The sequence below is a fragment of the Lissotriton vulgaris genome, chromosome 11 (assembly GCF_964263255.1).
Source record: "Lissotriton vulgaris chromosome 11, aLisVul1.2, whole genome shotgun sequence".
NCBI lineage: Eukaryota > Metazoa > Chordata > Amphibia > Caudata > Salamandridae > Lissotriton > Lissotriton vulgaris.
Window position 1 is genome coordinate 418,459,538 of NC_141699.1, and position 16,557 is coordinate 418,476,094.

The window sequence follows — 16,557 nt, forward strand, 5'->3', positions numbered from 1 at the left end:
TTAAATTGTGAGTTCACGAACGCCAAACCCCAAATTTCTATCTCTTCCCTTTTAAAAGTTGCACTTATAAGACATTACAGGGCAGCTCAAATAATAACCTTATCGGAGAGATAGTCCTTGCAATAGTAATAAACAGAATTGTCAGTATTTCACTATCATGACATGTAAAACTCACTAGTACATGTCCTACCTTTCACATACATTGCACCCTGACCATGGGGCTACCTTAAGGGTGCCTTACATGTAGTAAAATCGAAGGTTTGGGCCTGGCAAGTGGGTGTACTTGCCAGGTAGACATGTCAGGTATAAACTGCACACACAGACACTGCAGTGGTAGGTCTGAGACAGGGTTGCCTCGTGTAGGCTGCACAATCAGTGCTGAAGGCCCACTAGAAACATTTGCTTTAGAGGCCCTGGGCACACGTAGTACTCTTTACCATGGACTTACCCGTAAATCAACTATGCCAGCAATGGATAACCAATCATAAATCACAATTTTCACATGGAGCACTTGCACTTTAGCACCAATCAGCAGTGGTAAAGTGCCAAGCGTTCGAAAACCAGCAAAAACGAAATGCAGCACACAGACAAAAACAGGAGGTAAGAAGCAAAAAGGACAGGGGAAAACAATCAGAGATGCTAGGTTTAACAGCCTTATGTCATTAGTGATGCTCTTTTTAGCGCAGTAAGGGCACCCAATCAAGAACATCATTTTGCCAATTAGGACAACACACTAAGGAAAACAACAAGTTTCGGATGGAACACGTGAATGAGATTCAGTCACTGCCAATTATTCAGGAAGACATTAACTTTTCACCAGGACCAATGTTTGACTGGACCCAAAACACAAAGGGCAGCATCTTAGTAAATATTCAATATTGAGTGCTATGTCCACTTCTGCGCATGAGCCAAAATGGGGGAATGCAACCAATATTTTATCAGCTGAAAAGAAAATATATATATGGGATGGGGTGTGAAGCAAGAACAGCATACACATTCATAAGAGTTCTGAAGGCCCCGTTTGTTCGATGCTGCAAAATTCTATCAAACTAGAGGGTTTGAACCAATGGTGTGAAGGAGGTGTAAATTCTACTGGTCACAGCAAGTCAAGCACTGAACCTTCCCTTCTATCTGCAATGAATGATTGATTAGGGGTATTGGATTGTGCTACATTACACAACTGGGGAAGGGAGAATGAAGCAATAGGAAAGTAGCGAAATACCACAGCCTGGAATAGACCTGACTGAAAAATGCTACAATAAAGAAGCCATAACCTGTTCATGCTGGATATGATTTTTTAAATGGGAAAATCAACAGACCACAGTAATAAAGTTTACTAACCTTTATGCCTAAACTGGGAGACATAAAAAATCACTTCATCTCTCTCAGTCTTAAACTCACATATTTGCCTAAATTCAGTGAACTCAGTAAGAAGATGAAACACAGAACTAAAGGTTAAGCAAAAACCTGGAGATTCACTTTGACATAAGGCCTCTGTAAATTCTTACTTGCTTTAATAGCACTATGCAAAGAACAAGAAGTGAATAAAAGTAGATAAAATATTAGTGCATACTCCTACGATGGGATATTAAGCTTAACTTTACCTATGTAAGATTTCAATCATGTTGAGTAATTTTTTATTTTATCAAACATCTCAAAAATAACACTGTTGTTGCAGAAAAATAATATGATATTGTCCATATATTTTACATCCATCTCTGGTAAAGTTCTCCATATGTATTAAACACAAAGCAAATCATCCCGAGAGAAAATCTGTGGCGAGCGGAGTAATGGAAGGGGAAAGAATATAAAAAGAAAAAAAACACGACTGTTTCAAATTAGTTGTAGACTTCACCCATTGCTACCTCTACATGCGACTACGAAAGGAACTTTTTCTTTATGCTTAACAGTTGATTTACACCCCACCATCCCCAACCCACCACTGGTGTAGCCCCAAGACTTTGTGCAGTGTTTGTAAAGGAAGATTTATATCACTTCCACTTATTTAAACACATGCTGACATCCCTCATGGTGAATCCAAACGTTTGCCAGGAAGTAACAACATTGTACCCTGCTCTCATCCAATAAAGTCCTTTTTAAAATTAGGGGAGGTTATTACCTCCTAGTCTGCATGGAACAACAGTTGAACGATAAAATAAATACACATTCGCACCAACCAATGCCACACACTGGAAATTGTCCTCTTGTATGACTTTTTCCTCACACAGATTGAACGTTCAACACTGCTATGATTGTGCCTTTCTATTCCGTGGCCCTCTTGCATACTTATGATCTTTAGCCTGAATGCTTTGCAGGCTATATTCCAAGTGGTAAAGTCAACTGGGAAAAAAAACTCCCTCTTCAGGAAACGTTGTATCATCACTGTAAGGGACTCTGAGGCTGTATAGTTAGCATCACCCCAACCCCCAGAAAGAGTAAACTATTTGCAGCTTGCACATTCATCTTGCAGAAATTCAAAATAGGCACTTGTGATTTTTGATGGCACCACAAAATACTGTAAAGGACTATGGACCTTCACTCCTGGTAAGGCTATATATGCCGACCTCTGTTATGAGCGTAATCAGTGTTGTGCTGATTGAGGATATCTTCTCTACAATGTGATATTTTATGTTCTGTAAATCCTGCAATGCTACAAACTTCCTCAACTTACCAGATTTGGTATACCCCCACAGACAGATCACAATTCACATCTTCTGTACCTTTGTCTTCCACCCTAGAAGATTGCTTCAGAATAAAGAAATCCCAAGTATCTCTGGGAGGCATTTCTTTGGAGGATAGCAGTCAAGCTAACAAATGAATCGCTGCTGATTTGGAAAGACTGTATTCAACCTCCCAGTGCAGTCCATCAAAAAAAAAAACTCACCCACAGCAATATGCCAAATTCCCACCATTCCTTTAATCCACAGGTTTCAAGAGGAAGTATCTGTGGTATTCAGGCAGATCTAGTCTCTCAACTGCATTCTTTAAAGCTCCTACACACTTCCCTCCAAAATCAGACCAAATGTCCTAATTCAGGCCTGCCACCACGAGACACAACTATTTGTGGGTGTCCACTAACCATACATTTGTCTACATTTGACACCCAAGGAGAGAGAATATCTTACCTCTTTTAAACACTTGTAACAAAACTATACCCGCTGTTTATTCAGGCCTGAAGATATCAGAGCAAAAACTAAGCAGCTTCGGAATCAGTTTGGGGAAGCCTGACGATAATGATGCGGACCTGGCTGCTTTGGGGGGTTTCAGTCAGTCCTTTTACCTGAAAGCCAGTGGTGAAGGAGAGCATGCAAGTAATTTACATGTTAGGCTTGTCAGAAGACAGGTTCGTAGAGATGAGTCGGAGGGAGTTACATCTTGGTCTTATTTATGGCCAGTAATTACAAGCCCAGCTGATTTATTCCTAGTATACCAGCCTGTCAAGATTCCAGCCAGTCAAGGAGATCTACCCAATTCTGTAAAAGACATCCTATGGCTGCTCTTTCACTGTCTGTGTGCAAAGATCAACCCTTACCGGTGTGTTAAAGAGCAGCTATTTTCAGCCACTTCAGCACACAACACACGCATTTTTCTTCACTTGAAGGTTGGTGAAAAAAATATTCAGAAGGCACAAACTAGCTTAGAGGCTCACCTGGCATAGGTAGATCTTGTGTAGGCTCCACTCCTGCCCCAGAGCATGGATCTTGATATCACTATTTTCTCCATTCAAAAAGAGAGTCTTGTAAATGTATTTGGACGTGCTCTTCAATTTTTTTCTGAAAAAATAGAAAGGTGTACAATTAAAAACAGTTGGAAAAAACAGGGCCCAACTGACTTAAGAATTACATTTGCACTGCACTGCACCAATATATTTACATAATTACCTCAACGTGTGGATGCAATTTTACTACTTTTTGAAATTCACAACATTCCTAGAAGTCCAATTAGAAAACTGTACCATGCATAGGCTATATAACTATTCCCACTGTATTGAGTTATACGTAGCGGAGATGCCCACACTGGGGCAATGCAGACCCTTGTGCAATTACACACTTTTTCCCCCTGCACTGAAAATATGTTTCCCAAGGAGGGAGCTGTACTTTATAACCCACCCCAAATGTAGGAGTGCTGTTACCCAGCCCACTGGAATTAATGGGACAAATGTAATGAGGGGCACAATCAACTTTGTTCCAGCGGCTTTCACTTTCACCACATAGCAACATGCCCTGAAGAACCTAAATTAGTAAGGTGCTGCCTGCGTAATGTTTATTCAATTCAAATACCGTTTGATTACGAACTTGTTCTCTTTGTGCTTACCTACATTATAGGCGATCTGAACTAGTCTAAAGTGTTTGTACTCAAAACATTAGAGGTTGTTACCATTTTTGAATGTAGATGTGAGCCAAGTAGATTAAATGTTAACTACACTTTTTGTGAAATTTGATGCAAACAGTTTTGAGAAACCTGTGCTTTAATGTGATTAGTGCCAAAACGGATTTGAAAAAATAATCTTTGAAAACAAGAAATCCAAGGTTCACCAAACTTCATGGCTGTAACCACATATGCATTCTAGTAGGTTATCAATATTCTGGTAAACTCTATTCAATGTTTTCAAAAGTTTATACAAACAAAAGTTTCAAATTCAACGTGGAAAGTGTAACAGTGACACTTCTGTGCCACAATGAGATAAAAATGTGTGCGTGCATGACTGTATATGGGGAGGGAAGGATGTAGGTGTGTATATGTGGTGGATAAACAATGGGAAACTTTGTATACTTCTAGAAAGGAAATTAAAAAGTTTTGTACATTAACGGTTTGCATTTTTTTTAATTCTCCAGGAATGTGAAGTGATGAGCTGGCAAAAATGTTTCTAAAAAAAAGTAAACTGTGGTAGAATGAGGCTCCACACAACTGTAGACATTTCCCCATTACCACACAGGTCTGTGAGCACACGTTCTTACCTTTTCCAACAAGTCATGTACATATGCCTTGCCTTCTTGTAAGCTCACAGCTTTTGAATTCCAGCTGTCACTCATAGCTGGCAACCTGGAGTAACAGGAAGAAACACTTTTTTTGCTGCATGCGGGACCTAAAACTGAAAGCAATAGGACGGAGACGATGTGTACCTATGCAGGAGAAGCTTTTACTTCACAGAGCCCTTATTCTACAATGCCAATGTAGTGTTCTCATGACATGCCATGCAGTCGAGTGGTTTGCAAATGTCACTAGAGCTCCATAATGTTATGTATTAAGTAGTGTTTATATTTTTCTTTTTGAAAAAGTAAAATGTGTTTAGAAAACAATACTACATAATACGTTCCAGCATTTTCATGAGCACAGTGTTAATATATTTTCAATTAATTATGGAAAAGAAATTAATCATAGCCATGACATCATTGCTCGGACATGCAAGTGTTGAAACCTCAGCTACTAGGGGAATTATTATTATGATCATAAACACAAACATTTGTTTTACTATTTATGATTTGCTGGGAAATTATGCTACCCCTGACTTCACAGCTCATGCACTTCAGGCGTGCTGTGTAACTAAAATTCCTCTTCTTGTGGTTATCTTTGGGCAGGACTGTATCTAGCAGGTACAGGTAATTTGCCCCCTATAATCTCACAGATGGTCTGGATTGTGCGGAGAGCCTTCTTTACATCGGACCCCACGGGGTCTTGTATACTGGCTGGATATCTAAGGCCTGCCCCTCTGGCACCACCAGGGATAGGATTTTGCAGCTGTCGATTCATTCGCAACTCCACTTCTCAGGTGTTTACAGCCCATCCCTGATTGAGTTTATACTTCTTATCCACTTTGTCTCTGGTGTACACACTTATCTTGGGCTAAACGTATCTGTTTGGGATTAGCTCATTCTGTATCTATGCGTCGGGCCCTCAGATGTCCCTTTATCATACTGTCCTTTTGAGACCCCGATATCTGTCAGAGGGTCGAAATGTCGTTGACAACTGAATGGTAAACCCTATTTCAATAGTTGGAGCATTAAGGAATATTATATAAAGTTGTCTGTAGTAAACACATAAGGCTGTTCAATATGGTCACTCTTTCTTCACTACGCTTTGGTTGTGGTTTCGGTTTGGTCATAAAGACAATTATGTTTTCAAGCATATGCAAATGTATAATATAATTTGGTTTACAAATGTGGATAAAGTTTTATCCCTGCAATTCTTGAGTGTTAGTCATATGTTGCAAAATTAACTTTGGCATTCAGTGCAGTGATTTCACTGACTATTGTAATTTATTTATGAATGATACCAATGAGAACAGCTGTTTCTTTAGAATAACACTGTAAACCCTGGGCACCACCTTTAGTTGCGCTCTGTATATGGAGTGTGGTCTGCTTTTGTGCCTACTACTTTTACTCATAGTGAAAATGGGCACTGACCATAGGACATTAGTAATGGTCATACCATTTGTTTCATCATAATTAAAGGTATTTTGCTGTCATTGCTAAAACTGCACATGAGGCAAGAAACGAGAGCCTTAGCCCCCGGGCCGGCCCTCCTAATCCCCGATTAATCCTCCTTAAATAAAAGAGGTAGATCCACTATGATAGCAAGGGAGCCCTACTAGAGCTGTAGAGAGGTAGGTGCAGACAAGTGGATACCCGATGTGAGAAGCTGCTGATTTGGAGCAATGTTAACACCGGAGCCGGGCCCAGCACACCCATGATGCTAACAGCCTAGCTGGCACATCACGCTGTAACTGCTGTGAAGATGGCCTGCCCACAGCACACAGAGGAAGAACCCAGGCAGGTCTCCTGCGCCGGGCCTTTCCTTTGCTGCCGGATTCCATGCATAAAACTCTGATGCAAACCCTTGTACTGAGCCGCCTAGACTACTGCAATGCACTACTAGTCTCAGCCAACAAGTCCTCGTTATGTAGATTGCAGGTGATCCAGAAAACTGCAGCACACCTGGTCTTAAATGCCCCCCAAAACATATTTCCTTCCACTCCTTCGCCAACTGCATTGGCTTCCAGTTTGAATGCGGGTGAAATTCAAAATCTGCTGCACAATGCATAAGGCCCTACACAATATCGGCCCTGCGTACCTCACATAGAAATTCATTCCCTATGTGCCCCCCAGAGCCCTTCGCTCAGGAACAAAATCCCTGCTTGCAGTTCCCAGAGTCAGACGAGCCAGGCTGGGTAGTAAAGCTTTCTCCCACCTGGCCCCCCCTCTACTGGAATCAGCTTCCTATTGATCTAAGACTGTGTTCGGATCATCTCCAGTTCAGGAAGCACCTGAAGACTGTTTTGATTGTGCTCCTCAGCTAACCCTGTAGCCGTGTCCGCAGCGCAGAGATCCCCCTTTGGGGGTTGATTCAGGCACTATAGAAGCATATTACTGCATATTCCTGCAAAAAGCCTCAGCGTCAATGTTCCAGGATTACACCAAAGCTGTGCAGTCTAAAAGGAACTCCTTCCTGTCAGTGAAAAAGGAGCTCAGAGAGGAGGATCTACAATTTGCTCTGTTTCCTGCTAAATTAAAAGTTATGTTAGATGGCACTTACCTATTCTTCACCAAAAGAGGCAAGGGACTAACTAGCTCGAAATTTTAAAGAATATAACAGACCTTCAGGCTCCACAATTTCAACAGCATCGCTAAATGCATAGGAAGAAACAAAACCAGAAACAACTTTTCTACAAGTATATGAACCAGACACTAGCTTAAGAGTGCTAGAGCTGTGTTAGACGGACCGGGAGGGTCGGCCGAGATTACGGGGAGAGGTCTCCGGGGAGAGCCGTCTCCAACGACTGTACAGAGAAGTAACTTCCCCCCCACAGACGGACACCACACAAGTTTGAAGGTTAACGAGACTTTATATGCAATTCTTAGGTTACGATGATGGATACAAGGAGGTCTGGACTCAGGGGTCCCCTCGGTTCTAGTCTCTGGCTTAGGAAAGGGGTAGCGGGACAGTCTTTGTTACCAATGAGTGGAAAATAGCTCTCAATCCTCGAGCTCGGCGTTCTAGATGATCGGGCCGCGGCGGAGCCAGGCAGGTCCCGAGATGGACGAAGGAAAACGACGGTCCGCGGCGGAGCCTGCAGGTCCCGGTGAAGATGGCGGTTACAACGGTCCGCGGCCACGCCAGCAGGTCCCGACGACGATGAAGGTGATGAAGATTACGAAGGCTGTGGCAGCGCCAACAGGCAGGACGATGGTGCACAAGACAGAGCTACGGCAGCGCCAGTAGTCCGTCCAGGATGAGTTCTTCTTTACGTCTCTCGACTCCAAGATACAACTGCCTTCCTGCTCTGGAGCTGCCCCAGTTATAGGGCTGGTGTGCTTTGATGTCCGGACCCTCGCACTTGGAGGTCGGGGGGTCCGGGATGAGGGAGTCCAGACACACAGCAGGGAGGTGGAGCCAGTGCCCGGGGAGGCGATGGGTGAGCGGCACTTGGCGGGGGAGAGCCATCGACACCTCTTTCTCCCATTGACTTGCCAAGTAGCCCGCTCACCTCCTGGGTGGAGGGTGGTGCCGGGATGTCTCAGGCCTGGCCAGGCCCAGGGTTGAGGTCGGCCGGAGGCCAGGCGGCCACGTGGTGGAGTGTCCAAGATGGCGCCCCGGGATGGGCGCGTAGACGGGCAGTGGATCGGGCCCACGAGGTTGACATACTCGAGGGCAGGGGTCCCTGAGGGGACGGAGGCCGTGCAAGAGTGGTGTGGGGTTCCTGCGGGACCGGGCTGAAGCCGGGTCGGGCTGGGGGAGAGCGGCCTTCCCTGTGGCCTGTCCAACATGCGTCCCCCCCAGCTGAAGGCGGGGAGAGTTACCCATCCTCTTGGGGACTCTCCTCGTCGAGGCGGAAGAACCGGGACAGGCCATCCGCGTTGGCGTGATCTGGCCCAGGCCGGTGTTCGACTGTGAAGTCCATCCCTTGTAGGGAGATGGACCAGCGTAGTAACTTCGGGTTTTCCCCCCGCATCTGCATCAGCCACTGCAGGGGTCGGTGATCGGTCTGTACCCGAAAGTGTGTGCCAAACAGGTAGGGCCGGAGCTTCTTGAGAGCCCATACCACAGCGAAGGCCTCCCGCTCTATGGTGCTCCAGCGCTGTTCTCGCGGTAGGAGTCGTCTGCTAATGAAGGCCACCGGTTGATCCAGGCCTTCGGTGTTCACTTGGGACAGGACTGCCCCAATGCCATGGTCAGAGGCATCCGTCTGAACGATGAACTCCCGGCTGTAGTCGGGGGCCTGGAGCACCGGGGCGGAGCACATGGCGGCTTTCAATTGTTCAAAGGCAGCTTGACACTCTGGGGTCCAGTTGACTTTCTTTGGCTGGTTTTTCGACGTGAGTTCTGTGAGGGGTCCCACTATAGTACCATAGTCTTTCACGAACCTTCGGTAGTAGCCTGTGAGGCCCAGGAAGGCTCGTACCTCGGTCTGTGTGACGGGGGACTGCCATGACTGGATGGCGGCAATTTTTAGCTGCAGAGGAGCCACCAGCCCGCTTCCCACCTGGTGCCCGAGGTAGGTTACAGATCCTTGTCCAATTTGACATTTGCTGGCCTTGATCGTGAGGCCAGCCCGCTGTAAGGCTTGCAGCACTGCTCGGAGGTGGTGGAGGTGCTCGGACCAATGGTGGCTGTACACAGCGATGTCGTCTAGGTAGGCGGCGCTGAATTCTTCGAGCCCCGCCAGGACCTGATTGACGAGCCGTTGGAATGTCGCTGGAGCGTTCTTCATGCCGAAGGGCATGACGGTGAAATGGTAATGGCCATCGGGTGTGGAAAAGGCAGAACGTTCTTGTGCCCGGGGTGTGAGGCCGATCTGCCAGTAGCCCGCCGTCAGGTCGAAGATACTGAGGTAGCGAGCAGCTCCCATGCGGTCGATCAGTTCATCTGCCCGGGGGATGGGATGTGCGTCTGTTCGGGTGACCGCGTTCAAGCCCCGGTAGTCGACACAGAACCGCAGTTCCGGGGTGGTGCCGGGGGTGGCCGCTTTGGGGACCAGTACGACAGGGCTGGCCCAGGGGCTGTCCGACGCCTCGATGACCCCAAGTGTGAGCATCTTGGCTACTTCTTCCTGGATGCAGGCTCGTACCCGATCTGGCACGCGGTAGGCCCGGTGGCGGATAGGGGGGCTGTCCCCCGTATCTACATCGTGCACACACCAGGAAGTGACACCTGGGGTGAGGGAGAACAGGCTGGCGAACTGGGAGAGGAGAGCTTGACATTCCTGACGTTGCTCTCCGGTGAGGGTCTCCGAGAGTCGGACCCCATCCACGGAGCCGTCTTGGTCCCGAGTCCGTAGGAGGTCAGGGAGGGGCTCGGAGTCTTCTTCCGCCCCAGTGTCTGTGGCCATCAGGAGGCTGAGTTCTGTACGCACAAAGTGGGGCTTCAGTCTGTTAGCGTGGAGGACCCGGAGTGGGTTCCGGGAGGACTCCATGTCGATGAGATAGGTGGCAGGGCCCTTGCGCTCGATTACCTTGAAGGGCCCCGTCCATTTGTCTTGTAGTGCACATGGCTCGGTGGGGGACATCACCCATACCTGTTGCCCAGGTTCAAATTCAATGGATGAGGCATTCCGGTCATACCACTTTTTCATGTCCTCTTGACTGGCCTCTAGATTGGCTTTTGCTAGTTCCCGGAACCGCCGGGTCTGGTTGCGGAGGGTTAAGGGATACCGGAAGACATCTGGAGGATTCTTTGATGGAGGCAGCTCCTAGCCTTCTTTGACGAGACTGAGTGGCCCTCGCACTGGGTGTCCATACAGCAGTTCAAATGGGCTGAAGCCCAGGGATTTCTGGGGGACCTCTCGATACGCGAAGAGGAGGCACGGCAGCAGCACATCCCACTGGCGACGGAGGGGCTCTTCCAACCCCCCGATCATCCCCTTTAGCGTGCGGTTGAACCGCTCAACGAGTCCGTTCCCTTGAGGGTGATAGGGGGTCGTGAATCGGTAGGTGACCCCGCACTGTTGCCAGAGGGACTTCATGTATTTGGAAATAAAGTTCGTGCCTCTGTCGCTGACGACTTCTCGGGGGAAGCCCACACGGGAGAAGATCCCCATCAGGGCCCGGCCGACTACCGGGGCGGTCACAGTCCGCAGAGGGACAGCCTCAGGGTAGCGGGTGGCGTGGTCCACCAGCACCAAGATGAATCGATGGCCTTGTTTTGTGCGTGGGTCCAGGGGCCCCACAATGTCTATTCCGACTCTCTCAAACGGGGTAGTGACCACAGGAAAAGGTTGTAGGGGAGCTTTTAGCTTGCGGCCGCTCTTCCCACTGGCTTGGCACGTGGGGCAAGATCGGCAATGCTGGTGCACATCGTTCCTCATTTTGGGCCAGAAGAAGTGGGTCACTAGGCGACTGTAGGTTTTATCTTGTCCCAGGTGTCCTGCCAGGGGGACATCGTGGGCCAGGTTTAACAGGAAGTCTCTAAAACGGAGGGGCAACACTAGTACTCGGTTGCTCCCCAGCTCGGCGATTCTTTGCTCGCTGTACAGCAGATCATTGTCCCAGTAGACCCAATGAGTTCCGGAGGTATCCCCTGCGCTTTGGGCGAGCGCTTGCTGGCGGAGTCCCTCGAGGGAGGGACAGGTCTTCTGTTCTTGGCGAAATTGTTCTTGCGTGGGCCCCCCCTCTTGAGGCCACTGGTCGAGGTTAGCGAGGTCGGTAGGTTGAGCTGGTTCGGAGGGAATGTCACGGTCGGTGTTTTCGGCTGGGGCGACCGGAGGCGGTGGCGCCGGCCATTCGGGTTCTTCTGGGCGGTGATTGGCACGGGCGGCCATGGAACGGGTGGTGACGCATGCCCAGTCCGGGACGCCCAACATCCCCAGGTGTTCTCTTCGCTCCACGGCGGCCCACGGAGAGCTTTCAAGGTCATTGCCCAGGAGGCAGTCTACGGGGGCATCGTCTCGGACCGTTACTTTCAACATGCCGGAGACCCCCCCCCATTCGAAGGGGACGCAGGCCATCCGGCACAGGCTTTCCGAGTTATCGGCTGATCGTACAGGGCAGAGAATGTTCGGTAGATATTGTTCTGGGGCCACCAGGTGACAGCGGACGGCTGTTACACTGGCCCCGGTGTCACGAAGGGCTTCGGCCTGGCGTCCATTGATGCCCACCCATTGGCTGTACTTCTGGGTGTTAGCGGGTAGGGGGACCCGCGGGACCATGTCTTTCCCCCCTAAGCAGGCTAGAGCCATGGCGGCTGGCTCCCACTCTTGATGCTCTTGTTCGTATTCTTCCTGCTCCTCGGAGATCTGTTCTTCCCCTAGGGCTGCAGCGGCCACTTGGCGGGGTCTTGGGCTCTGGTACTGCGGGCAGCTTGGGTCGTTCGCATAGTGGCCGACTCGTTGACATCGGTGACACGTGACATTGGCTCTGTACCCCGGCCGCGCTGGGGTGCTGCCCCGGTTGGCCGGGGGGGTGGTGCTGGTAGCGGGGGTGACCGGGGCGTTGTCTCTTCCTCGCCCTTGGCCCCCTCCTCCTCCTCTGGGTCGGTGCTGACCATTGTTGTTCCGGTTCTGTTCGTAGGACCCATTCCGGCCTACTCTGGTGATCTCCCACCGGTCAGCTTCGGCTGCGAGCTGCCGGGGATCCGTTAACTTGCTGTCGAGGAGGTGCTGGCGGAGTTCAATGAAGCAATTGTTCGACAGATGCTCCCATACCATCAGATTAAATAGTTGCTCGTAGGTCGTGACGTTGCTTCCTTTGATCCAGCCCTCGAAGGCTCGGCTAAAGTATGTTACATAGTCCACCCAAGTTGTACCCGGGATGCGGGTGCAGTCTCGGAACCTCTGACGGTACATCTCGGGTGTGAGGCCATAGAGGGTGAGGAGTGCCGCTTTCATATGGTCGTAGGAGGTCATCTGGTGGTCCGGGAGCTGTAGCAGGGTGTCGCGGCCCTCATTGAGGAATCTTCCCCATAGACCGGCTCCCCAGTCGCTTCTATCGATCCGGTGTGCAGTCATAGCGATTTCATAGGCCTTAAACCATTGCTGGATGTCGTCTTCTCTGAAATATTCTCGGACAACATCCTTGGGGATGTGTACCTTTTTCTCAGTGGCCCCTGGGGTGGGGGGTCGCTCTGGCACCCCTGCTTCTTTATTCTGCTTGCGTAGGTTGATCTCGGCTAGGTTCCGTTCGTGTTCGTACGCTAGTTTCTTTTCCTCAAGCTCCCTTTGTCTCTGTTTCTCCTCTCTTTCTTCTCGGAGACGCAGGTGCTCTAAGTTGATTTTTTGTTCGGCCAACTTAAGTTCAACGTCCATTTTGAGTCGGGCCATTTCCAGCTCGTGTAGTCGGGTTCTTTCTCTTTCCTGGATCTCGTCTTGCGAGAGACCCGTTCTTTGTCCTTCAGGGGCCGTGGTCGTTTTTTCTGCGGTGCTTTGATCAGGGGTTCCGGCAGCCCCGGTCTCTGCCCAAGATTCTAGGGCATGCTTAAAATCGTCCTTGGTACTCAGTCCGGTGGTAGCGATACCCAGTTCGATGCAGAATTGTTTTAGTTCACGATGGCTGTACTCCTCCAATTTCTCCATTTGGAATTTCTCGGTTGATCCGCTTTCTTTCGTGGTCATTGTGACTTCGTCGTGGGGTGAGCTACTCTCTGTACGTTTATGCGGTGATTCGGATCGCGCCGCTGGCCACCAATGTTAGACGGACCGGGAGGGTCGGCCGAGATTACGGGGAGAGGTCTCCGGGGAGAGCCGTCTCCAACGACTGTACAGAGAAGTAACTTCCCCCCCACAGACGGACACCACACAAGTTTGAAGGTTAACGAGACTTTATATGCAATTCTTAGGTTACGATGATGGATACAAGGAGGTCTGGACTCAGGGGTCCCCTCGGTTCTAGTCTCTGGCTTAGGAAAGGGGTAGCGGGACAGTCTTTGTTACCAATGAGTGGAAAATAGCTCTCAATCCTCGAGCTCGGCGTTCTAGATGATCGGGCCGCGGCGGAGCCAGGCAGGTCCCGAGATGGACGAAGGAAAACGACGGTCCGCGGCGGAGCCTGCAGGTCCCGGTGAAGATGGCGGTTACAACGGTCCGCGGCCACGCCAGCAGGTCCCGACGACGATGAAGGTGATGAAGATTACGAAGGCTGTGGCAGCGCCAACAGGCAGGACGATGGTGCACAAGACAGAGCTACGGCAGCGCCAGTAGTCCGTCCAGGATGAGTTCTTCTTTACGTCTCTCGACTCCAAGATACAACTGCCTTCCTGCTCTGGAGCTGCCCCAGTTATAGGGCTGGTGTGCTTTGATGTCCGGACCCTCGCACTTGGAGGTCGGGGGGTCCGGGATGAGGGAGTCCAGACACACAGCAGGGAGGTGGAGCCAGTGCCCGGGGAGGCGATGGGTGAGCGGCACTTGGCGGGGGAGAGCCATCGACACCTCTTTCTCCCATTGACTTGCCAAGTAGCCCGCTCACCTCCTGGGTGGAGGGTGGTGCCGGGATGTCTGAGGCCTGGCCAGGCCCAGGGTTGAGGTCGGCCGGAGGCCAGGCGGCCACGTGGTGGAGTGTCCAAGATGGCGCCCCGGGATGGGCGCGTAGACGGGCAGTGGATCGGGCCCACGAGGTTGACATACTCGAGGGCAGGGGTCCCTGAGGGGACGGAGGCCGTGCAAGAGTGGTGTGGGGCTCCTGCGGGACCGGGCTGAAGCCGGGTCGGGCTGGGGGAGAGCGGCCTTCCCTGTGGCCTGTCCAACAAGCTGCTACTGTCTTGGTAGCTAATGAGATACAAAACAAACGACAATCTGAGAGAAGAGATTCGGAGGTTAAGGTATCAGAAACTCGTGGTGTATCCGTAACGTAGCTTCCTTTTTAGTGATTACCAGCCACACACTGGCAGTTCAAGTAGGATCATCTCTACTTAACACAAATAATCCGCTGTTCTGGGATGATCCATGTTGTGCTTCCCCAAATGTTGAAGTCACATCGGAGGCAGAGTCGGAGGTCCATTGTTCGGATACAAACAATTCTACTAGTTCACATATTTCTCAATAAACCATCACATCTATAGTCCAGCCTTTAAGTTAATAATGTAAACATGACTCTATGTATGTGATTATTAGTGTTATTTCTTAGTTGTTTCTTAATACAACAAGAACCACCTTGACACTACTATTTTGCCGCATGCAAAGCAATCGGAATTGCATGACCTACCTGTGACTGTAAAGGTTTACTAAGACAGTGTATTTACGATCTCAATAAAAAGAGGTTAAAAAAAAGTTTCCAAAAACCTTTGATGATGTGTTTGCCAGTTCCCAATGAACCTTCATTTGCCGCCCACGATTCTTCATTGCCTCATAATCCTAGAGCTGGGCTTGCTTCTTTGCCTACTTGCAATATGTTTACTTTTTAGTAAAGGAACTACGAATGTAGCGTCTTAATTGGCATTACTTAAGGAACTTGGTGACTTGCCCATCTTGTCATGGGATGTTACTGTATGTTGTTACTATGTTAGAGTCAATCTACATCTGAGAACAAACTGCCCTCCATTCACTAACAGGTCAATGTCTTAATTAATCGAATTTTTGACGTCAAACCATTGAGAGGCAGAGGGTTGATGGGCGCTAATATGTGTAATTTAGAAGTTCTCATTGGAGTTTCCTGGGGGTCTAGGAACATGATTCTAATATTTGAAGCGTTATGTATTTATAAGGGGGCGTGTTTGGGATTCTGACCTCAAGGAAGCACTCTCACGTGGCGACTGTGTCCTCCAGCGAAAGCAGGTATTACCTCTGGAGCGCGGTAAACTGTGGGTATGCGAGGTCGTGACTGGCAGAGCTCTGATCCTTCGAGAAAACATTTGCCATATCCCTTGTCTACTAGTGTTTAGGCTGTAACTGAAGGCAGTGAAAATATAGAAGCTCACACGCTAAGGTGTGCTTACCTCCGCGGGGTGTCAAGCAGCTCCCCGTCGTCCTCGCTGTCACTTTCGCATGGGCACTGTCGTTCCAGGCCCCGCTTTCTCTTCCTACACCGGCAAGTAGCCTCCTGTTCCTGAGCCCGGGGAGGCCGCATTCGGCTACCCAGTGCCCCCATTGCTCCTATCGGTTACAGAGAACGCGTCCCGCGCCGGGTCCGGCCCGTCACGCGCAGTCCATGCTTCCAACTTCCGGAAGCCGGACCCGGCCCGCCACGGCGGCCCAGAAAACCCCCTATCCACCTCGGTTTAGCTCTCCCACGAGTTCTTTAATAGAACTCCGTGCTCTCAGCCATAACAACCAAAACTTCCGGCCCGCGCGACTGAATGACAGCCTCGCGAGGCCCACACCGCGCCATGGCAACCGAGAAGCTTGTTTACGATTGGCTGAATCGGGTAATGGAAAGGAAAGAAAGACCCGTTTTAAAAAGTCGAAGAACGCGTCAGACGTGGTGTAGTTCAACATGATAGAAGCTCAGACTAAAAGAAGCTAAATTCCCTAAAATCGCACAAGATATGCTAGACAATTTACTAGAGAAAAATGTAACTGTACCGGAAAATCTATTAGATTTACATTTTGTTATACTTAGCTTGTGCGACTTCCCTGCTGCTCAGCTGGTGTGGGTTTTGGAATGCCTGATGTCATCATAGAATCTTGGGTGCCTG

General features: G+C 49.4%; 1 protein-coding gene across 1 annotated transcript in view; it reads right to left on the minus strand.

Moving 5' to 3' along the window:
* Nucleotides 1–16,234, minus strand: part of GMCL1 (germ cell-less 1, spermatogenesis associated) — a 318,745-nt gene extending 302,511 nt beyond the window's left edge. The window contains exons 1-2 of the mRNA XM_086943476.1: nucleotides 15,859–16,234; nucleotides 3,650–3,773 (exon numbers count right to left, since the gene is read on the minus strand). Coding sequence (XP_086799602.1) covers nucleotides 3,650–3,773; nucleotides 15,859–16,010 — 276 coding nt within the window. The 5' untranslated portion in view covers nucleotides 16,011–16,234. The remainder of the gene's footprint in view (nucleotides 1–3,649; nucleotides 3,774–15,858) is intronic.
* Between the last annotated feature and the right edge of the window lie 323 nt (nucleotides 16,235–16,557).